Source organism: Eubalaena glacialis, chromosome X, assembly GCF_028564815.1.
Source record: "Eubalaena glacialis isolate mEubGla1 chromosome X, mEubGla1.1.hap2.+ XY, whole genome shotgun sequence".
NCBI classification, from domain to species: domain Eukaryota; kingdom Metazoa; phylum Chordata; class Mammalia; order Artiodactyla; family Balaenidae; genus Eubalaena; species Eubalaena glacialis.
Window position 1 is genome coordinate 118,245,946 of NC_083736.1, and position 24,776 is coordinate 118,270,721.

The 24,776-nt window shown below is 35.6% G+C and overlaps 1 protein-coding gene across 1 annotated transcript in view; it reads right to left on the reverse strand.

The window, feature by feature from the left end:
* ZNF280C (zinc finger protein 280C) overlaps nt 1–22,535 on the reverse strand; it is a 52,847-nt gene extending 30,312 nt beyond the window's left edge. Inside the window, exons 1-7 of the mRNA XM_061178416.1 lie at nt 22,511–22,535; nt 13,894–13,939; nt 13,728–13,774; nt 9,347–9,493; nt 6,642–6,707; nt 6,406–6,542; nt 978–1,092 (exon numbers count right to left, since the gene is read on the reverse strand). Of these exons, the coding sequence (XP_061034399.1) occupies nt 978–1,092; nt 6,406–6,542; nt 6,642–6,707; nt 9,347–9,493; nt 13,728–13,758 (496 nt within the window). The 5' untranslated portion in view covers nt 13,759–13,774; nt 13,894–13,939; nt 22,511–22,535. The remainder of the gene's footprint in view (nt 1–977; nt 1,093–6,405; nt 6,543–6,641; nt 6,708–9,346; nt 9,494–13,727; nt 13,775–13,893; nt 13,940–22,510) is intronic.
* Nucleotides 22,536–24,776: the final 2,241 nt, after the last annotated feature.

Consider the following 24,776-nt stretch of genomic DNA (forward strand, 5'->3'; position numbering starts at 1 on the left):
ATTCAGATTTTTTCTATGAATAAAGACTGTGTGCATTACAAAATCAGATTTCAGACATCTATTTCATCTTCTTATTTATTTTGGTTCTTGGTTATTTTACTCACTAGATAAGTGGCGCCTAGATAAGTGATTATCAAACCAAGTATTATCAAGGGAAAATGTTTTTGGTGCACATATTACTATAAATTTCTTTCTATTTTGGTTTTGTAAATATACACTAATTTGTTAGTAAACAATTTAAATATTCACAAAAATTTTTGTGTACCTTTCTCCAGTTAGTGAAATACATCAAATTTGCTAACATAGAAACAATAATTGCTTTGATAACAGGGAATTTTTCAACTAGATAAAACTCCTTCATGGCATACTATTTCAGGTTAATGAAGAACTTTGTTATGGTATACAATCAAAGAATTGTTAATTCTTCTTTAATTGGAAATTTTCATTATTCCTTCAATGGATATTTACTGAGTAGTTACTATGTGCAAATCATTTATTTCTTTAGTATTGCCATTTTATACTACTACTCTATAACCATATTTAACTATCACATCTACAACATTAATTTCGATAGAAAGACCCTAGCCTATTAAGAAATCAACTATAACCACGCACTTTTTCTCATACTAATTACCAAGTAATTCATACTTTTTTTTTAAACCATAGTATTAGGGTATCAGGGAACTTCCCTGACTCACAGAAATTATATTAAGATTTTTCAGTGCATGGCTGGTTCCAAGTGAGAATGAGCTCAAAGAATATGTTAGCCAACTTAATAAAAAGAAATAAAATATTCTACCATTAAATACGATTTTATATAAAATCACCCAAGAAAGGCATTCAGGAACGATTAGCTTCCATTTTACAACATATGAAAAACATAGAATGAAGATACAGGCTTCAAAATAGAAATCCATCGTATATGTATATTCATCAAGTCTCTTTTTATTATATTTATAAAAACTGCCAAACCAAACCTTCTGTATAAACTGTTGATCCATCTTGGGATAGTGGTATTGTAACCTGGGTCAAGTCGAACACTGAATCTGAAGAATCATCCAATTCATCTTGTGATGAATTCTTTGTAAAATCCTGTAATAAGTTAAAATTATTTTGTTTTACAAAGTTTTATAAAGGTAAATTTAACCGTATGTCAATACTATAAAGATAACCTTAATGATTCAATTACTAATAAGTTATAAAACACAAAGATATTTATTACTTGCTGTCAAAATCAGCATCTACTAGGTAAAGGGTACATGAGAACTCTCTGGATTATTTTTGTAATTTTTCTGAAAATCTAAAGTTAGTTTTAAATAAACAGTTAACATTTAAAAATAATGATAATATTACTAGCAAAGTAGAGGTTATATTTTGGTACAACTTTTCTGCAAGAAAATTTTGGGAGTATCTATCAAGGGCTTTAAAAAGTTCATATCCTTTGATCCAATTATTCTAAATAGTCCATTTCCAAGAATTTATGCTAAGGAAATGAAAATATTTAATGGAGAATTATTTATAATAGCAAAAATTTAAAACCTGTATGTCCAACAATGGTGGAATGGTTAAATAAATTAAATAATAGACTATCATGCAACATTAAGTTTTTCAGAAACAGCCAATGACAAAGAAATGTTTCTAATATAAAGTTCAGTGAAAAAAAGAGGACCAGACATCTGTGTATAAAATACAGTCCTGATTGATATACTCTATATACCACACTAACCATCTGCAGAAAACAAAACTCTCTTCCGTTTCTTTTCAACCCCTGCCCCGCTCCGCACCAAACCCCATACATATTACCTTTATCATGGGAATATAAGGATCCTGCTTGCATGTTTTGTGCTTACAAGTTGAGAGACAATCAGGTATTAAGAATTTTACTTTGCTACTAAGTTTTCTGTTGACAGAGACTTGTTAAGAAGTTATGGAGACAGATATCGAAGTGACACAAACCATTCTATTCCTAGAATTTGAGGCATAACAGGCAGATTTCTGCATTTGAGCCTTACCATGTATTATATAAAATCAATAATAGCTATATGACTTAATTGTAACCAAGCACAATCTAACTACAAGGTAAATATTTTCTCCAAATATTTGCACTTAAAAACGGAAAATATTCACTAGCAATTCCCAAAATAGTTCTTTAACAGAAGTTCCTCCAAACAAACTTAACACTTTAAATCCTTTCCTAGGTGATAACTCTGGTCAATTAAGTACCACCGTTTCAGAGAGCAGATACATTATTAAACAAATAACTTGTTAAAATAATTCTCCAATTGGGATTTTTTAATATCTCATAAAGTAGTTCAGAAAGATACCAAATACAATGGTAAGGTACAAAAGGTGATAGACTGGGATTCGGAAGACTTGTCCATTTATTTAACTATGGAACCTTGGATAAGTCACTTATGAGATTCAAGTTATTCCTTTGCAACTGAAATAATAGCCACCAATTATTGTCTATTTAAAATGTACTTGCCTCTTTCACAGTACACATGGTCCCAGACTTAGGATGGTTCAACTTACGATTTTCCACATTACGATGTTGTGAAAGCCATACGCATTCAGCAGAAATCATACTTCGAATTTTGATCTTTTCTCAGGCTAGTGATATGTGGTTCGATGCTGGGCAGTGGCAGCAAGCCACAGCTCCCAGTCAGCCACGTGATCACGAGGGTAAGCAATCAATATACTTACAACCATTCTGTTTTTCACTTTCAGTACAGTATTCAATAAATTACATGAGATATTCAACACGTTATTATAACATAGGCTTTGTATTAGATGATTTTGCCCAACTACAGGCTAATGTAAGTGTTCTGAGCACGTTTAACATAGGCTAGGCTAAGTTATGATGTTTGGTAGGTTAAGTGTATTAAATGCATTTTTAACTTATGATATTTTCAACTTACGATGTGTTTATCAGGATGTAACCCCATCATAAGTCAAAGAAGATCTGTACTACATGTATTCTATTAAGAAGTTGTCACAGCAGTACTAATGAAGACCTAATATGATCTCCCATTTTATAAATAGGTAAGCTAAAGTTAAGTACGGTTAAGTAAGGTTCCCAGTACAACCCAGCTTGTTATTGATGATGAAGCTGGAATTAGAACAAAGGTCGGCCTTATTACGAAGCCTGTGCCTTAAGCTATATCACACTTACTTTAAAACGGATAATAATAATTATGTCCCTGCCTGCCGAAAAGAGTTATTGAGGTTAAAGAGAATGAAAAAGTTTAAGAATTTCAGAGAAAATTCCCTAACATAGGATTCTCAATTCATTTGAGAATATATGTCATCCTCAACTGTGGCTGCATAATAGAATCACCTGGAGATTTTTCTGTTTTAATCTATTATGCCCAGGTCTCACCCAAGACCAACTGACAAAAATCTCTATTTTTAAAAAACTCCCTAGGATCGGGAACCTGATTGAGTAACTTTGATTAAACAACCATGCCCACAGAAACAAAATTCTGAGTTTGGATGAGCTCTAGTGTCTAACTTTCCTAACACGAAAGATATCCCTCCTCCTTATTATTCTTCTTCCCTGGGTCCAACATAGGAATGATTTTCATCTATCTGTATTTAAATAATGATGTTTCCTTTATTGTTTTTTTGGTTTGTTTTTCCTTTTTTTCCCCCCCTTTTTTTGGCCTCACCGCATGGCTTGTGGGATCTTAGTTCCCCGACCAGGGATTGAACCTGGGCCCACTGCAGTGAAAGCGCCGAGTCCTAACCACTGGACTGCCAGGGAATTCCCTGGTTTGTTTTTCCTAAATGCCAAACAGCTTATTACAGTATGAGAAAACCACTGAGTTAATCTGATTCCAGCTAAAATCAAATAATTTTTGCATTTCTTGTAGCCTGCAATCATCAGGTGCACCTATTAAGTTTATAAAAACATTAAGAACAGCCTGTGGATACTTAGAGAATCCAAGTTTGAGAGCCAGTGGTCTGGGTAAAGGTTCTCATTTTAGAAATGAAGAAAGTGAGGCCCACAGAGGTTGTGACAATGCTCTACTTAGGAACAAAGACAGAATCAGCATTCAAGTCTCATTTTCAATCCAGGTTTCTTGGACTATTAGTCCAGGGCTCATATTATGATTGATAATAATTTCAGAATACAGATATAGGTTTTCCAAAATTGAATTTTTTGCTTGAAAGCTCAAATTTTATCATTGGCAAGAATAGTATCAGTTTTCTTCCATGATAGGCATGCTTTGTATATTTCTGAGTACTGAAAAACTGTGTGTGGCAGATAGACTCTAAAGGTGGCCCCCATAATTTCCTCCTGATATTTACACTTGTATAATCTCCCCTTGAGTGTGGGCGGGACCTGTGATTGCTTTTAACCAAAAGAATATGGCAAAAGTGACAGGATGTACATGATTATGTTACATAGGCCATCTTTCCCTTGCTGGCTTTGAGGAAGCAAGCAAGTCATGTTAGGAAGGCCCACACGGCAAGGAACTGAGGACGGTCTCCAGCTGACAGCAGCAAGAACTGACACCTTCAGTCTGACAACCCACAAAGAACTGGATACTGCCAACAACAATGTGAGCTTGGGAGCAGTATTAACTGATACTGCAGCTCTGCCTGACACCTTGATTGCAGCCTGGCCCAGCAGAGGACCCAGTTAAGCCATACCCTGACTCCAGACTCACAGAAACCATGAAATAATAAGTATATATTGCTTTAAGCTTCTAAGTTTGTGGTACTATTGTTAAGCAGCAATAAATAATTACTCCATGGTGCTTTGTCAGTCATCCTTTCAAGTAAAAATGGCATTCTATTTTAAAAAAATCAGCTAGTTCAGCTTGCAATTCAATCTCACAAGTGCTTTTCCTCAAGAAAAACTTTAAACTGCAGATACAGAAATGCTTTATGATGCATACTACCCATTTCATCACACAGAATATTTAAAAAGAAGTGTATTCAAGGGTTGAGAGTTAATAAAATTAGAAACAATTTATTACTTCTTCAAGAATATTCTTAAGTGAAAGTGAAATTTTTCTACTGTGAGTGCTTGGTGGCCACCAATACAAAAACTACTAGTACAGTTGGGTGGCACTGCCTTGACTCATATTAAGGCACCAGCAGTTTCATCCTCCATTGCCTTTGTACCACTAGTGCAAATGTTAACAGAGTGAAAAGGGCAAACGTCTTAGTGTTAGTATGACAATGGTTTTGACCTCACAGACTACTGAGAGTCTCAGGGAACCCCAATGGTCTGTGAAATACACCACTGCTCCAAGGCAATGCTTCTATTTTTAAAAGCACATACTTAAATGTATGTATGGATGTGTGTATGTGCATATTTTAAAAACTCTGGGCTAACCTGGATTGAAATCCCAGATCCATCATTACCAGCTGTGTGGCCCTGAGTGAATCATTTAGACTCTCTGAGCCTCAGTTTCCTCAACTATAAAATGGGGGAAATAACTGCGCTTACCTCATAAGAAAGTCATAAGAATTAAAAGAGATTAATTTATATATAGCATCTAGAACTAAGACTTACCCATGTTGACAGACTAACAAATGTTAAATATTACCATTATCTATTATTTCTGTTAAAAGTTTTAAAAACTAAACTATGAAAGTATGTTTTCAAAATAAACAGCAATAATGACCTTGGAAAAATCTTCCCAATTAAGAATACCTGGTTCAGTTTACTGTCTTAAGAATTTTGCCATTATGCAATATTCATTACTGATTATACTTTTTTACTCACCTTTAGATAGCATAGTTTTCAATATTATACCTATTTAATTTAAGCATATTACCTGATTTATTGACAGGTTGGATAGTTAGTTCCTGCAGCTATTATTCTGGGTATTGGCTGAGCCATCATAAAGATGGTGACATTTTCTTTCTCCTTTTTTTTCTTTTTTTCTACTCTAATAAAGATGTTAAAAAAAATGGTATATATGTGTCAATCCCAATCTCCCAATCACAGACTCTTTGTTTATAATAGCCCTTCCACTTTCCCTTGCTCCTTTTTTAAACATCTTTATTAGAGTATAACTGCTTTACAATGGTGTGTCAGTTTCTGCTTTATAACAAAGTGAATCAGTTATACATATACATATGTCCCCATATCTCTTCCCTCTTCCATCTCCCTCCCTCCCACCCTCCCTATCCCACCCCTCTAGGTGGTCACAAAGCACCCAGCTGATCTCCCTATGCTATGCGGCTGCTTCCCACTAGCTATCTATTTTACATTTGGTAGTGTATATATGTCCATGCCACTCTCTCACTTTGAAGATGGTGACATTTTCTGATAGTGATTATGTTTCTACTGGGATGGTGACTAGCTATGACAGTCCACAATTCTGACTGGGTATTATAATATCCACTGTGTCCCTGATCTAATTCTGTAGTTTTAGAAACACTTACAGGTTTAGACATGTCCTGAACAATATCAGGGCTACGTGAAGATTTAGATTCAGGATGAAATCTAGGCAAGGCAGCCACTGGATCTGATGTCGGGTCTTTGTAGTGTTCACTTGTAGGCTTGAAATCATCAGTAACACCTGTATTTTAAAATTACACAAATACTGAATATTTCTCTACACAACCAATTTTGTCAAAATATTTCACTTTAAAATTAAAATAATACAATAATACTATACCTTGACTGACTGTCTCAATCTTTATTCCCTTTGAAGATGAGCTGGGATTACCTCTGTTCAAAATATCTGTAAAAATTATATTTATTTAAAAAATTTTTATTTGAATGAAATATATATTAAGATAATAGAAAAAACTTTCCCAAAATATATCCATATATAACTAATAGTTGAAGTATATTTTTTTCTCTTAATGGTGACAGGGTTGTATATAGACTTGGGTTACTGTGACTGGAAATCAAGCCCTTCCCCAATCTCCATGCCACATTCACACCCCTAAAAGCCTGGAAGTTTCATTATGGGCAAGCTGATGGATTATCTGTACCATTACTCTTGACTTCTGAAAGGGATACCATCAGAGACTGCAGACTAAATTGAATCTAGAGTTTACAAAAGTATCTCTTATCTACTTACTACACCAAAAGTCAATTTGAGCCTGACATGACCTTTTGGATCAGTTTAATATTGCTCACTCTTATACCCATGTGAACCCATAACTTCTAGGTTATTGAGAAATCAAATGAAAATTTGGAAAATTGCTAATCAGAAGAAGATACAAAGCAGACAAAAAAATCCCATAATACATCAGAACATTTCCTTTTTCCCCTCCTAGTAGAAAAGAACCAGATCTCATAAAATAATTCTATAAAGTAAAGGGTCACACAGAAGTAGAGTTTCTGACTAAGCGCTACAGAAGTCTTCTAGGAGAAAAATCTGCTCATTCAAACAACTTGGTATTGTTTTCGTTCAGAAATTCAAGGTAAGTATTTACCCAAGCCATTAAAGAGCTATTCCTATAGTACTTTTTTGGTGATTGCAGTGTATCAAACACAAGTTTTTATCCCCCCTCTTATAGTGGTTCTTTTTAAATATTTAGCTCATGTTCCATATGCTAAAATATTTTATGGCTCACACATAAAACATCAATAAAATCATTTATATTTTGAGTTATTTAGAAAAGAAATTTCACTGGGGTCAATTTTCTTTCTGACAGAATCACTTAAAACTAATACAGGACTTCCCTGGTGGTGCAGTGGTTAAGAATCCGCCTGCCAATGCAGAGGATAAGGGTTCGAGCCCTGATCCCGGAAGATCCCACATGCCGCGGAGCAACTAAGCCCGTGCACCACAACTATGGAACCTGCACTCTAGAGCCCACGAGCCACAACTACTGAGCCCGTGTGCCACAACTACTGAAGCCCGCACGCCTAGAGCCCGTGCTGCACAACAAGAGAAGCCACTGCAATGAGAAGCCTGCGCACCGCAATGAAGAGTAGCCCCCGCTCGCTGCAACTAGAGAAAGCCCGCACGCAGCAATGAAGACCCAATGCAGCCAAAAATAAATTAATTAATTAAAAAAAATGGATATTAAAAAAAAACTAATACACATTATTCTAGTTGAGTACTAGTCATCTATAACTGATATAAATCCAATGTGAACTGTCATGCTTTCAATAAGATGATTTGAATAATATTGAAATATGGCAATATTTCAGTATAAAAATAATCACAGTGACTAGGAAACATTAAGAGAATATAATATTCTGTTCCTCTATCAGCAGCAAATATGCCAACATGCCTACTTCTTTGAAGTGGCACTCCACTTAGCATCTCTCAATTTGCTACAGGAAGTGATACCGAGAATTAAACTAATTAAATTATTCTACCTTTTATAAAACTGAATAGAAGTGCTATTCTAAGTTTAGAGTCAAGAGAAGTAAGAACTAGGCTTTCAGAAAGTTACAAACTTTTCTCTAAACTACACTATTATGCACTGCCATAGTAAGTAAGAAAACACTGGTATGCTGGCTACATTCTTTGGTAAATTCTCCTGGCTTAACAAAAGTAAGTATAATGAGAAAGAATCTGTTTCTTCATTCTCCGCTGAAACTCAGTATGTTGTTCCTCTGCATTTTACATATTTCTGATTGGACATCTTAACAAGTATCATTAATATCTTCACTTTAACATTATAACAATGTCAAGTCTAATTACTCTACCAGAAATCCACAAAGGTACTGGACATATTCTCCTAGAAAGTGTGGATTAAGGATTAAGTGTGCTGACTGCCTGCATCATCCCAATATAGTAGCTGAAGATCAGGCCACTGTATATTCTTCATGAATACACAGTCATCAGGAGTTGCTGAAAGATGGGTGCGGCCAGAAGCTACCGGCCATGTTGGTACACAGACCAGCACCTTTTTATTTTTGTAGCCATGAGTCAAGATGACACTGATGAGGCACTTGCCTGGGTGTAAGAAATTCCATCAGAGACTAACACAAACTTATTTAGTAGTCTGATATTTTAAGCAAAGCATTCCAACACTTCCTTTTCCGGGTACATTTGGGCTTAAGGGGAAAAAAGAAAAATTAACAAATAAACAAGTAAATAGGCTACTTGGCTCCAATAAAGTTATGATTTCTAATCTCAAAAGGCCTACAATGTTGTTAGGTAATCTTAACCTTTAGGTGATTTAGTTAACATTTTCCTTTTCTCTCATATGATATTTTTACCTCTCACACCTCCTTATTCAACTCTCCAACCACATTCTCCCTCTGATTCTCACAAATTCTTACTGACCTCTATGCTCTCTCTCTCTCACCTCCAGATCCTTATAGAGTAACAAGGACATATAAGACAGCCCCAGGTTTTCCATTAGAAGCAACATCTTATAAAACTTTGCTTCACTGAAAGTGAATGCTTACTTGAAATGGCTGGTTTTGAACTTTGTATCTCTCCAACAAAGATCAGCTCATCATCATCTTCATCCTGAATTCCTTCTACTTTCTTCTGCCATGGTTCCAGCTCTTCTTCTTCACATTCCATGAACAGTTCTGCCATTTTGGAATTATCTAATTTTCAAAAAGAGAGAATCAAATTTTATTTTTTTAAATACTTTTTTTTGCAATACATAGTATGATATTTAAGATGTACTTTAATATTCTGATAGCAATTACTAAACTGATATTTGTCAGTAAATGGTAACAGAAGTATGAAACTTGGAACTCAACCTCTAATATCTAAACTAGTAAAATTAATCTAGCTAGATAGATAATGGATGACAGTAGTTATTTACAGCGGCTAATAAATTTTAGGAACAATCAAATCCAATCAAAGTGAGTTTCAGTTTTATGACTAGAATATGATTATATCCATGAAAAGGACTGTACCTATTATCTGAAAAACCCCCACAAACTTCTGTATTAACAAAAGGGAGATAAACTGAAGAATAAGAAGCAACAGGTGGGAGATATGCTAGAAAAACTGAACCAGATTCAGGGATACCAGGCACAGGACAAGGCAGGGATGAGATGCTGGAACGAAAATAGGATAATTAAGTGAGGCTTATTCCATCCCAGAGCAGATTACGCATTTCTCACCTGAAGAAACTAAGTAAAGAACATACTGTGGATACCACCAGCCTACAAGTGCTAACCAATCACACAGAGCTACCAGGAAGCATTTTAGTGCCTCATTCTTAAATATGGATAGACACCCAATAAGCCCCAGAAATATGACTAAAATCTCCAGTGTGAAAGACCAAAGTAATAAAACGGACCAAAAGATATTAAAGAAAACACAGATAATACAGAGGACAAGAGAAAACATTAGAGACTGTAATTAGCATTTTTAAAGAGATAAGACAGGAACGTTATAAAAAGTAATATTCACAAAGCAAAAAGATTAAAAATAAAATAGCCAAAATTCAGTAAAGAAAAATAAAATGCCAAAGTTGAGTAAACAGCCCATAAGTGGAACTAAAAGTCAAAAAGTATACATATACTAAATAAAGACAAGTTTGTTATAAAATCAATTTCAAAGGTACAACTCACGTAATAAAGGCCCAGAAAAGAACAGAGAAAAAAGTGGATATAATCAAAGGAAAAATACAAGAAAAATTCCCAGTTCTAAAGGACATAAATCTCCAGATTGAAAGGGCCCACCAGCACCTAGCACAATGATCAAGAAAACAACCTACAGTAGATGGACAAATCATGAAATTTCAGAATGCTGGAAATAAAGAGAATATCCTAAAATCTGAGAGAGAGAGAGAGGGAGAGAAGAAAGTTGGAATAATGTTTTCAAAAGTCTTAGTAAAAATAATTTTCAATTTAGAATTCTATACCCAGCCAAGATTTTCATCAAGCATGAAGTTACATATTCTTTCATCAAGAATAAAGACCAGTGGGACTTCCCTGGCGGTGCAGTGGTTAAGAATCCGCCTGCCAATGCAGGGGACACAAGCTCGAGCCCTGGTCCGGGAAGATCCCACATGCCACGGAGCAAATAAGCCCGTGCGCCACAACTACTGAGACTGCGTGCCACAACTACTGAAGCCAGTGCATCTAGAGCCCGTGCTCCGCAACAAGAGAAGCCACCACAGTGAGAAGCCAGCGCACTGCAATGAAGCGTAGCCCCCGCTCTCCATAACTAGAGAAAGCCCATGCGCAGCAACAAAGACCCAACACAGCCAAAAATAAATAATGAATAAAATAAATAAATAAATAAAAATGTAACCTTTAAAAAAAAAAGACCAGCAACATCACACAAAATTTACCTCCCATTCACCCTTTCTTTCTTAGGACCCCATCAAAATATGAGACTTAAGGAGGAAGACACAGAACGCAGATAACATGACATTCACACAATACAAAGACAAAGGGAAGTCCCAGGACAATAGCTGTTCAACAGGTCTAGAGAGCAACCAGCCAGAGGAGAGACGACCATTACTCCCAGGAGAAATGTCTCTAGGAGACCAAACACACACACATACACACACACACACACACACACACACAGATTAACAATCAAATTGTTAGATTACCTGACAAGTTTTACCATATAGAAAATCAACTTAAGAGGCTACAGAAGGGTGTGAGAAGACTTGGTTATAAATTTTAATAAAATTTAGCAAATTTTAAAAACCAAAAAATTTAAATTGCTGGATATATAAAAAAAAAGAAAAAGGAAATGTATCCATAATATATTATTACCATCGTATCAATACTATGCTCATCAGCAAACAATATTTGTTATAGTCATCACAATAAAAACATCAAATATGATTTAACCAAAAATTGAGATATAACTACATTGGGAGGTGCTTGGGGGGGTGGTGGTTAAGTGTACGAAAACTAAAATCCTCCTATTCCTTAATGGAAAAATCATTAGATAATGGCAAAAACTGATGATTCAAGAGACAGCAGTACATATTTCAAAAATTTAGAAATATGAAACTAATTATTAGAAAAACAGCTAAACTATTCAAAGTGGATGCCTTGAAAAAACAGGGAGTACGTAGGCCCAAAACACACGCACATCTCTCTCTTGCTTGCTCTTTCACTTTTCAAGAATCTGTGGGTATGCAACCTATAAATTTCTGATTGTCTTTTTTAAACTATGTATTATTTTTAAAAATGCACCCAAATTAAAATAATAGCAATGAAGATGGATATAAGTGGCACTAGATATATGGAGTGAGATGTGGATGGGGTAACCACTTTGAAAAAATAAAAACAAAACAAAATAATAACTCTAGAGTTCTGGCTTAGACAATGATATCCTTTTTTTATTAGACAATGATATCTAAAATTTATCTTTTAAATTAAATAATTTCTAAAGGTAATTTTACTAGATTACAACAATGTCATTTCTACTTTTGACTCAAAATTAAAAGGTACTATGTGAATATAATGATTTGGGGATGGCATACAAAAGAAACACTTTAATAAATTGGTGCTATTTTCTAACAAATTTTTAAAATATAGTTTCCCCTTCTATACAAATAATTTCTTAGCATAGTGTTGTTTAATGCTTAGTAGTTCACCTAACATAAAACAAAATAAAAAAATCTTCCACCCTCCCAAATGTAACCAATTTTAAGAACTGATCTCTTTTCTAAACCTTACTTAAAAAAATATATACAGCATGCTCTAAGTGAAATAATTAAGAATGTAATTCATAGTTTAGCATTTGCATATTGTGTCCCTCAGAGCCCTCATTTGTACTGTTTTTTCCATCTAAAATACCCTTCCTCCTTACCTTATACTGTCCATATTATTCAAGTATAGTAGAAAGAGCATGGACTTGACATCAAATTGAATAGTTCAAATCTTCATTGCACCATTTCTAATGTAACTCTGGAGAAATTACTTGAATCTGTTTCCTCACCTAAAATATGGGTGTAATATCTACCTAATAGAAGTGGTAATGTAGATTTAGGGAAAAGCTATATGAAGTATCTAACTTCAAGCAATACTCAACAAAATATTAATTCCCTACTCCTTCCCAACTCTTGGTTCAATTGTAACTCCTCGATAAACTATTAGACCCTGTTTTTCTTCCACCTTTTACTACACTGACAGCCTATGCCAGGCAATTCAGAATACACTATATATAATCTCAAACTGCTATTTCTTAATGTGTCTTAACTGTACATGTGTAACTCCAAAGTAAGCTCCTTGAGAGTAAAGAACATATTTTCTTCTTCCTTTACATTTCCTTTTACACACAGTAGTCTACTAGATATGCAGTATGCACTTAACATATGGTAATCTAAGGGCTAAGGAACTAGGCAAAGTCAGGCAATGCCAAATTTAAAAAAATGAGAGACCCATGTATACTGATAATAAAGAAATTTATATCTACGTTAATACCATGGTCTTAATGCCATGTTGATACATAGGTCTTCCTCATTCTTTTTAACTGGGTACCGACACTGTCAATATATTCAAGATAGATGGTTGAGTAAAAAATTTTAAGGGCACATAACAGCATATATAGTATGATCTTATTTAGAAATAATTTATTTTTTTGTCTATGCATAGAAAAAAGTTTGTGATTATGTATACCAAACCGATAATAGTAGTTATCTCTGGAAATGAGGAAGAAACACTTCATTTCTACTTTACTGACATTTTTATTGTATGTAGTTCTTTTTTACTATGGTATTACTTTAATAAATTTAAGTGTTTTTGTGTGTTTTTTTAACGTGCCCACCTCTGTCTCTCTCACCTTTTCTCATGAAGCAAGGTTATCAGTACAAGACCCAAGTACACTACTATCACTTGCAGCAGCAATACTTACTTTTTGGTTGAAAAGGGTTGTTGTTGTCCATCAAGCTGCAGAGTCACCTAAGCATTAACACATGACATCAATCAATTTTATGAGTCACTTTAACACCAAATATACTGAAACATGATACTTGGGATTCAGAAATCTTTGGGTCTAATTTCAATCTCCAGAAACTCACCATGTGACTCCAGACAAGGTAGCAAGTTAGGTCTTAGTTTTCTGCCCTATAAAATAAAGATACTTACTATTAGGGTGGATTTGTTAAATTAAATGTACACACATTAAATATTTTTCTCTACAAAAAGTTTACCTGTTGAGTTTGATATACACATGCTACTCACTTTCCATAACTGGTTCATTCCTGAATGAATGCAAATTTCGTAAATAAAATGCTGAATGTGATAAGCATTTATTATTTGAAGAAATCTGAAATTATTAAATTACAAATAATTTTTGAAAGACACCCTTCTGTAAATGAGTAATCACCCTGTAATACATGCTTTAGTAAATCTGCATTTTGAAATGCTAAGTAACATTAATCTTTAACTGTTTTTCTTTACATTTCAGAAATAAATTAATATTATAAAAAAACACATTCAAAGAAATTTTTAGGTTTTTTTTGTTTCTTATCAACGCTAACTGAAAGGAACAGAAAATTAGTTGGATACATTTTATCATAGATTAACTCATTAAAAATAATTACTCATTGCCTTCTGTACTCAATGTAATGTGCTCAGTTCTAGGGAAAAAATTAAGATGAATAAATCATAGTCCTTGCCTTCAGAAGTTTACAATCTAATGTCTATGTTTCTTTGGGCTTTTTAAAAAGCTGTTACATTAAACATTTTCAAAAAAACATTTAAATTGCTTTCTTTAAAACAGGAATTTCTGTTCTGAATTCTCATGCACATACATATTTTTTTACATACAAGATAAACATGCTTAAAAAACTATTTCAGCTATTTAAAAAAGTTAAAACTTAAACATCAATAATCTAAAGTATTAAGATAAATAGAGTTAACTGAGTTTCCACATTTGTCTTTATCCTCAGAGTAGCAAAAGCAAGCTTTCTTGCTTTTTCCAATTCCAAATCATTTAGACTGAATTAGATCAAAGGAAAAAAACGACTTTAACTCCAGAAGAAGTTACTGGTATAAATGTTTGAATTACTATTACAAGAATCTCTAGTGAATTCTGTACTTAAGTAAATTCCCCTATTTCTGAGGTTTGGCTATTGAAACCTCTGAACTCAATTATTTGAATAGTTATTGCTTGTCCCTAAATGAGAATTAAGGTAATGCATATGTCAAGTAGATAAATACATGACAATTCTTGCTCAGCATTAAGGACCTACTGCTACGAAGAATACAGAACATTTTTTAAGAGTCACAACTGTACAGCATTTGAGACTCATATAGAATCCTTTTATTAAATGATCATATACAATATCTATTGGTACAAATACTCTAAATTGGTACTAAATGTTCAAGTAGTCTATATAAACAAGTCATATCCACTGCCCATGACTACAGCGGTACCTTTTGAGGCTGATAGCAGCCACCAAGGAGCCTCAATTGGTACATTCATAAACACTCTCAGATGCCATTAGAACCACAACTTCAGTCTAAAGCTGTGCTATCCAATAAGGTAGTTGAGGCCCCCCAAAACTAACAGTTCTGGTGGCAAGGCAAGGAATTCCATGGGACATTAAATCATGTTAGAGAAATGGAATATCTAGCAAAATATGCAAGAAGTATCTTAGAATCCCTGAAAGAGCAACTCCAGAGGGTCTCTAGGTTCTGCAACTCAGAGCTGGCACCAAAATAAGCGGAAAAGAACTCTCCACCTCAGCTATTGACAAGTAACTGACTAATTCCAAGTAACTGACTAAAGAAAGACCTCTTCCAGCACAACCCAATCAGTTTTTGGAGACTGCGTGTATAAATAATTATAATTTACATATATATATTTTGTTTCAGCTTTTATACACCTAAAATTCAACTATCTTTTAAGAGTTAATTCTACAAAAATTAAAAAAAAAATTAGAGGATTAAAATAGTTACAATAGTAAATTGTATGTTATGTGTATTTTACCACAAAATAAAATATTTTAAAAAGTAATAGATACAATAAATATAACCATCCCACTAGGATGGTTATAACCAAAAAGACAGACAATAACAAGTGTTGGCAAGGATATGGAGAAACTGGAACCCTCATACACTGCTGGTAGGAGTATAAAATGGTGCAGACACTGTGGAAAACACTTTGGCAATTCCTCACAAACTTAAAGTTACCATATGACCCAGCAATTCCACTCCTAGCAAGAGAGAATTGAACACACATGTCTACACAAAAACTTGTAGATGAAAGTTCATAGCAGTATTATTGATAACAGCAAAAAGTAAACAACCCAAATGCCTGATTAATGGAGAAACAAAATGTGATATATCTATACAATGGAATAATATTGTCATAGAAAGGAATGAAGTACTGATATATACTACAAAATGGATGGATGGACCTTGAGAACATTATACTAAATGAAAGAAACCAGTCAAAAAGACCACATACTGTATGATTTCATTTATATGAAATGTCCAGAAATGGCAAATCCATAAAGGCAGAAAGTAGAGTAGTGGCTGCTTAGGGCTGGGAGGGTTGGGGGAAAATAAGGAGGGACTTCTAATGGGTATGGGGTTTCTTTACAGGGTGATTAAAATTTTTTTTTGGTTTTTTAAAAAAAATTTATTTATTTATTTATTTATGGCTGCATGCGGGCTTTCTCTAGTTGCGGTGAGCGGGGGCTACTCTTTGTTGTGGTGTGCAGGCTTCTCACTGCAGTGGCTTCTCTTGCTGCAGAGCTCGGGCTCTAGGTGCTTGGGCTTCAGTAGTTGTGGCTCATGGGCTCTAGAGCACAGGCTCAGTAGCTGTGATGCACGGGCTTAGCTGCTCCGCGGCATGTGGGATCTTCCCGGACAAGGGCTTGAACCCGTGTCCCCTGCATTGGCAGGCAGATTCTTAACCACTGCACCACCAGGGAAGTCCGAAAATGTTTTAAAATTGATTGTGGTGATGGTTGCACAACACTGTGAATGTACTAAAATCATTGAATTGTACATTGAATGGGTGAATTGTATGTTATGTGAATTATAGCTCAATAAAGCTGTTAAGCATATAATAAGCTGGTAGGATATAAGCCTGGTGGTGATGGAAGTCCCTATGTGGAGAAAGACTACCTAAGAAAGACGCCAACAAAGAGAATAGCAAAACCATAAGATTATGGAGTAGAGAAAAAGAGGGTAGGACAGGGAGACATTCAAGTTCTTTTGCTAACATTTAAACACCTAAGCCATGCTTGGAGGCAAAGTAGCTACTAGAACTTTTCAGTTAAGAGAGGGAATAATTGTTCATTTCTGGTCAAACTACTTTGAGTTAAGTTTCTGGTATTTACATTCAAGATTAATAATACACTTTCCAACAAATTACCCCAACATTTTTGAAACTAACAGACCTCTGGGAAAATACTTATAGTCCAGATGGTACAAGAAAGCTCTAAAACAATACATTGTTTTGCTATCTAAAAAATTAACATAAGCATACTCCAAGGATCATCTGAATGACTACCTTATAACTAAGCTCAGTCACATAATTTCAGTACTCACATTTTTAAAAACTGAGATATAACTGACATACATTATATTAGTTTCAGGTGTACAGCACAATGATTTGATATATGTGCATATTGCAAAATAATCACCACAGCAAGTCTAGTTAACGTCCATCACCACATATAGTTACAATTTTTTTTCCTGTGATGAGAACTTTTAAGATCTACTCTCTTAGCAACCTTCAAATATACAATAGTCTTATTAACTGTAGTCACCACACTATATTACATCCCCAGGACTTATTTTATAACTGGAAGTTTGTACCTTTTGACCACCTTCACCCAATTTTGTCCCCCCCTCCCCCAACCACCAATCTGTTCTCTGTATCTATGAGGTGTGTGTGTGTGTTTTTAAAGATTCCACATACCAGTGAGATTATATGTTATTTGTCTTTCTTTGTCTGACTTAGCATAATGCCCTAAAGGTCCATCCATGTTGTCGCAAATGGCAGGATTTCCTTCTTTTTTATGGCTGAATGGTATTCCACATTTTATTTGTTCATCCAAAGATGGACACTTAGGTTTTCCCATGTCTTGGCTATTACAATAATATTATAACATTATATTACAATAATGCTGCAATGAACATGGGGGTGCAGGTATCTTTTTAAGTTAGTGTTTTTGTTTCCTCTGGATAAATACTCAGAAGAGGAACTGTTGGATCATACCAGTTCTCATGTTTTTGTCTGTATTTACTACTGCATTGTCATCAAGTACTATCACTTTTACTGCTGCTGGCTAATAATAAAAGAACAGAGGGAGGGAATATCTAAATGATGCATTTGTACTAAATGCAAGGAAAATGACAGTATTTATGGTTAGCTAGAGAAATGAAGGTATTGATAAAGTTTAAACAGAAAAATCTTGCTACTGTTTAGATAGATCTGAATCATGGATATGAAAAACTCAAAAAAAGTAGTCAGTGACTTTGTTTCACCAAAATACATTATTCAATGTATTAAAGTTGATTCGAATGGCATTGATTTTGCAGTTTTGATTATTTTGCTTTATGATTGTACAAGAACTCTAAGAATATTTAAACATTTTAAGTAAGACGGTGTCTGTGAAAATGTTTTCCTTATAATAGGAATTAATTGGTACCGTACTCAAATCCAAGAAACACTGGATTATACCTTGGTTTCCTAGACAATTTCACTGGCACCTAAACAATTCAAACTCTCAAGCCAGGTTTTGGGAACAAATCACATATAATTTAGAAGAAAAATATAGACTCATCATCTTTTCTTTGTCCAAGAAGTTTTTATATTGTGGAAATTATTTATTTTTTTGAAAGCCTGAACACATGAAGTCCAGGTACATTTTGAGCAGATCTTTAATAACTCTACTATTTCCCCCCTAATATAAGTTTTCAACTTTTGTCTGTTGACTTTCATACTTCATCTATATGTAGAAAATAGTTAGTTGACGCTAAGATTTAAAATTCATCAGCATAATACTTTGCAAAGATTGTCTATATTTTAAAACATTTTAAAATTAGCTCTTGGGATGGACCACCCCTCTAATAAAATTTACTTTCTGCAAAGTAATTTTTAGGTCATACTCAGGGTAAAGATTTTATCTATAAGATGTTTTTATTGTAATTGATATGTAAAAGATATAACCTGGAGAAAAGACAAATGCATAATTGGCCTTTCAAAGACAAACTATATAATAAATGTTTTAATAAGTTTCGTAAGATATTCTTTAAAAAAAAATTATTTATTTATTTGGTTGCACCGTCTCTTAGTGGCGGCAGGTGGGCTCTTTAGTTGCGGCACGTGAACTCTTAGTTGCGGCATGCATGTGAGATCTAGTTCCCTGACCAGGGGTCGAACCAGGCCCCCTGCATTGGGAGCACGGAGTCTTATCCACTGTGCCACCAGGGAAGTCCCTTTCATAAGATATTCTATAATCACTAATTCCTAAAGTAACTTCAGGAAGTATATATTCTTAATTATTTCACATTTTATAGGAGTAAAACTGATCCACTGGGAAAATATCAAGTAAAAACATGGAGCACAATTATGGGAATACTGGACATAGGGGCTGAATAACTGAGTGGGAATTTGAAGTCTACCACTTTCTGGTTGCCAAACCTATAGGATATTTAACTGGCCTCTTTGAACTTAGTTTTTCTATCTGTAAAATGAAAACAGTAATACCTTCCTTGCAGCACTACTGGAAGGTTAAATGAAGCACATGAAAAATTACTACACAGTACTTTGCATTATTTTGCTCAACTTTTCCTTCTTTACTGAAAATCATACAAGTTGATGAATATAAGCACTAAAAAGAAACAAAATTCTAGTTCATGTATAGAACTGTTAAAATACTGTCACAAAGAACACCAGATCAGTAGTTCTCAAACTTTTTTGGGCTCAGGTCCATTCTTCATTCTTACAACTTATTGAGGACCCCAATGAGCCTCCTGTTTATGTGGATTATATCTATTGATACTTACCATATTAGAAATTGAAACTGAGAAAAAATTTAATATATATTAATTTATTTAAAGTAATAAGCCCATTACATGTCCATATAAATATTTTTAATTAAAATAACCAATTTCAAAAACAAAAACTTTAAGGAGAAGAATGACAATGATTTACATTTTTGCAAATGTCTTTAATATCTGTCTTAATAAAAGACAGCTGGATTCCTTTATCAGCTTCTGGAATGTATTTTTTTGTTCTTCTAAGTATATACAAAGAAGTACACCATGTCTAAACACATTAAATATCTAATAAAACTGGTTTCACTATTTCTTTATTCTTATGTAAATTATTTCTAAAATGACTTAAAATATAAAAGATGAAATAAAAATTGTCCATTAGACCCAGATGGTACATAGGGATGACTACTTTTCCTGATATACTGAGTATTATTAAAAACACTCCTTAAAAGAAAACTGCTTTGCAATGAATGAATTTAAAAAGTCTAGACAAGTGTTTGATACAAATTACTGAGTAAAACAAGTCTTCTGGGGTCATTATTTAAAACAACCTGACTGAAAATCATATATATTTTAAGTCCTTCTCTGAAGCAAGAAGAAAAAATATTCAGAGCTACGTATTTAATTAGTCAATATGTCAAATATTTCTGATCTTTGAAAAGTCACTTTTGAAATAAAACACATTTTCAATATAAATTTCCAATATCCTATCTGTCACTAAAACTATGGGTTACTTTCTATTCACAAAAATTGCTATTCATTTAGGTATTGCCCCTGTCCAATTGGTATAACAAGAACAACAGAAAAATTTGGGTATGGTTCTAAATGTCCTCTTGAATAAAGAAAACAAATTGGATAGAAGAGGAGGTACAGAATTATATATCCTTTCCCCTTACTCTCCTCTTCCACTAAGAAAGCTGATGCTGAGAAGTAAAACCCTGGGCTGAAAAAATCAGATTGGACTAGAAAACTTAACTGGGGAAAAGGGGTTGAAGAGAAGAAGCTGAAATTTGGACCCCTTCAACGTAGAACTTTTTTCAACTTTTCACCATGCTTGGAAATAATAACAATATTATTTAAATACTAAAAAAGTTGAAAAGATATGAAATCTTTTAAAAATATTTTACTGAAGTATAGTTGATTTACAATGTTGTGTTGATATGAAGTCTTAAGTATTTTAAGTATAAAGGAAAAGAGAATTGAAAAGTGTTACTTATATATTTTAGGTGAGTCTCCATGCTTATTCTCCTTGACCACCTCACTCTCATAAAAAATGGATCATAATATAGTGAACTGAGCATTGGGTGAGGAGTCAGAAGACCTAGGTTCGAGAATTGGTTCTATCACTCCTAGCCACATGACCTCGGTAAAGTCTCCTCCTTGAGGCTGTTTCCTCACCTAAACAGTTCTTTCAACACCCCACAGCCCACCTCAAAAGAGGTGATAGCCATGAAATATACAAATGCAAGATACAACTGCATTGGGACTTGTACAAATGTTAAAACATCAAGGGCACACAGCCTTAATTTTATAAGCAACCCAGTGTCTTCATAGGCTTAGTAAAGTTTCTGCTTAAGGAGACAGTTTGAGTTTTCACTGTAACCCCCCCCAAAGCAAGACACATCACAAATTCTAAGTCCAGACTTCTGTAGTTAAAACTCTACTTGTTTGTTTTAATTTTATGTTTATTGGCACTAAAAGGCATTAAAAATCACAGTTCAAACCTGAAAATAATAAAAGCAAAATTTAAGTTCACAGATTAAAAAATCTTTGCAAACAAAGAGAACTCCTTGGATGTAGACCCCCTGTGCTTGTAGAAGCTGGTTCACTTGACATTTTCTCCTCTGATTTCTCCTTTTTAAAAAAAGCATTAAAACTTGAGATAAGAGGAACTCCCTCCGTGTCTAGAGAAGGATAAAACCTCAGAATGAGATAATTTTTTCCGTCTCATTAAGTAAAACCTGCAAAGATCACTGTTAAAAAACTGTGTCTCTAACTCCACGTTTCTCCTCAGGGCTCTTCTCCTCTAGACAATAACGGAACGGAGCACGATTTCTATGACGGAGGAGCGAAGTCCCTTTGGCAAGAACAAGGGTGTGAGCACTGAACGACCAGTAACCTGGGTGTTGTGGGGGGTTGGAATCAGGACAGAAAGGAGGGGCCCAAGAGGCCCTGAGGCCAGAAAGTTCGGAACCCTCTCTGGTCTCTATTCCCATGACTGAAGAGCCGTGGGGATGGGCGGGTCTCGCCAAACATCGGCATCATATATACAAAAGACCAAAGGGAGTTGCCTCCAGAAAGAAAAGCCAAAACCAGGCTGGGAACGACCGACACATAGGCCCCGGAAGGTTAGGAGGCAGCAGTGGCAACCCGCGCGGCCCTGGCCCTCAGGCCGCCAAACGCCAAACGCTGCCGCCAACCAACTACCTTTCCGAGATGCCTCCCCTCGCCCGGCTGGTGCAAGATGGTGGCCCACCCGCCACCGCGCCGCCAAGTCCGTCCCCTCCCCCGCGCCCTGGGCCATCCTGGCGACGCACGCCAGCATCCAGACCCTCGACCTGCAGTCCTCACGGCCGGGCCACCTCAGCTGTCCTCAGAGTACGGTGGCCATAGCCTCGCGGGAGAGCCCCTGCCTGCTTCCGCGCGGCTCAGGCGGGGGCGGGGGACACTTACCGCGAGCAGAGCAGGTCGGCCTGACTGGAACTCGGAGGAGGAGAAAGAGGAGGAGGAAAGGGAGGAGCGTGAAAACATTAGGCGGCGGCCACAGCCAGAGCCTGGGGCGACTCTCAGCGTGGAATGAGCGCCTCGGAAGAGGGCAGAAATATATAGCTACGCGCGCTGATTCATGGGTAGACGCCAGCTTCTCCCCCGCCCCCCAAACATCCGGGTTTCTTTTCTAACTGACCAGGGAGGGCGGGCGCCGACATGTGCGCGGCCTTACACATTCTCGAAGGCAGCGGTGCTCTGCCTGCGGGTGGTGGGCTGTGGGCCACATTCCGCGGGTCAGGACGAGGGTCTGGGCTGATGCCTATCTTCTCGGCCAGACCACTGTCTAGCCCGTGTTGCAATCCCGAAATCAGGGCTACACATGAAATGTGAGCACATGGAAACATGAATTCTGGGTCCTCCCAGTGTGTAAGGGCTAGAAGCACCAATTAAAAAAAAATACTGTACCCAAGAGGTGAAGACATAAATCAGATGAGTAAAAGGAATAAAAATCAGGTTATTTAAAATAATTGGTTAATTTTACTAAATTTGTTTTTAAAAATATGATTTTGGTTGCATCTCTGTTATTCCTAACTTGGTCATATAGTCGTCTATAATAGTTATTAAAATGTTAAGAAAAAAATACATTTACAAGAAAAACACTTGCAAGATACTGCTTGCACAAACATATTCTAAACAATGTGTAATAAACAGTATAGAAAATTTTCTCTCCCAACTTTCCTCACAAGGTCTATGGCACTAGTGTTCCTCCTCTCAAGACTTAAAATCTTGCCTCAGTAGTTCCTTAACACACATGTAAGTTCAATCAGCCACTGAACTCTACCAATTCTTCTATTTGAGCTAGTTTCTTCTTTCTCACCTATACTGCTCTTTGCTACTGGCCCTGATAGACAGAGAATAATCAAAATAACAAACATGTAAAGTTTAAAGTTCAAAAATCTTAAAGTATTCATAGATTGCTCCCCACTTCTGGACAGGCTGATAAGAAAGCCCAGCTCCCTCTTCCATGTTGTCAGTAGCAAACTTAAAACTAGCAAATTTACAGTCCTGGCGCCTTCACCCTCGTGGGAAATTTCAAACTCGCAACTCTCCAGCCTGACTCCTCCTTTGGTGCAGGTGGGAAATTTAAAACTTGCAAACCTATAGCTAATGAGGGAGTGCTTTTCCCCAGTCCCCTGCCTAAAGACTACAAAGGCCCAACGCACTCCCTCTGCCTCTCTCTCAAGACAGTCCTAACCATTTTGGCCCCCCTGCTTTCCGTGGGGGGGGGGTCCCTTGAGTAATAAAATTTCTCTCAAATTCTGTGTATAGTGTCATGAGCCTGCACATCTGAACTAAAATTAGGAGGAGGGAGAGTCAATCTGCCTCAGAGGGAGGACCAGAAATTGTTTATAAAACAAACCAAAATTCCAATCCAATTTATTCTTTCTTCAGGAAAAATGTAACAGCCAAGAAGACTGGAAAACTCTGGTCAGCAAATTTTCTTTCAAAAGGAAATGTACATGAGAAGCCAAATTATAATAAAAAGGACGCCTGGTGAGAATGGAATCAGCACAAGGGAAATTGTTTGGATGATTTTGACTACTCTATCCTTAAAACTCCTCCCCAAGCTTCTAGGAAACCACTCTTTTGGTTCTCTTGACTTAACTGTCCACGTGTTTTTTTTTTTCCAGGACCACCATTCATCAGGATTTACTCCTGTATAGCCTTTTGTGGGCAATTTTTAATTGAGATAAGTTAACATAAAAATACACCATTTTAAAGTGTAAATACAGTGATTTCTAATATACTCACAATATTGTGTAACCATCTCCACTGTTTAATCAGAACATTTCCATCATCCCCCAAAAGAAACCCCATACTTGTTAATAGCCACTCCCAATTCCCTCCTACCCACACCCCGTGGCCTTTTTTAACCAGAGGAGGGAAACAGAATCAAGGGTATCCCACAAAAGATGCAACACTCACATGTTTTTCTACTTGAGTTTGGAATAATTTTTTATCATCTTTTTATCAATTTTGTGTCTCTACAGATCTGCCTGTTCTGGACATTGCACATAAACAGGATCACAGTATGCAGCTTTTTGTGTCTAGCTTCTTTCACTTACCATAATGTTTTTGAGGTAGGTTCATCTATGTAGTAGCATGTATCAGTAGTTCATTCCATTTTTATGGCTGCATAATATTTTATTGTATAGATATACCAATTTTT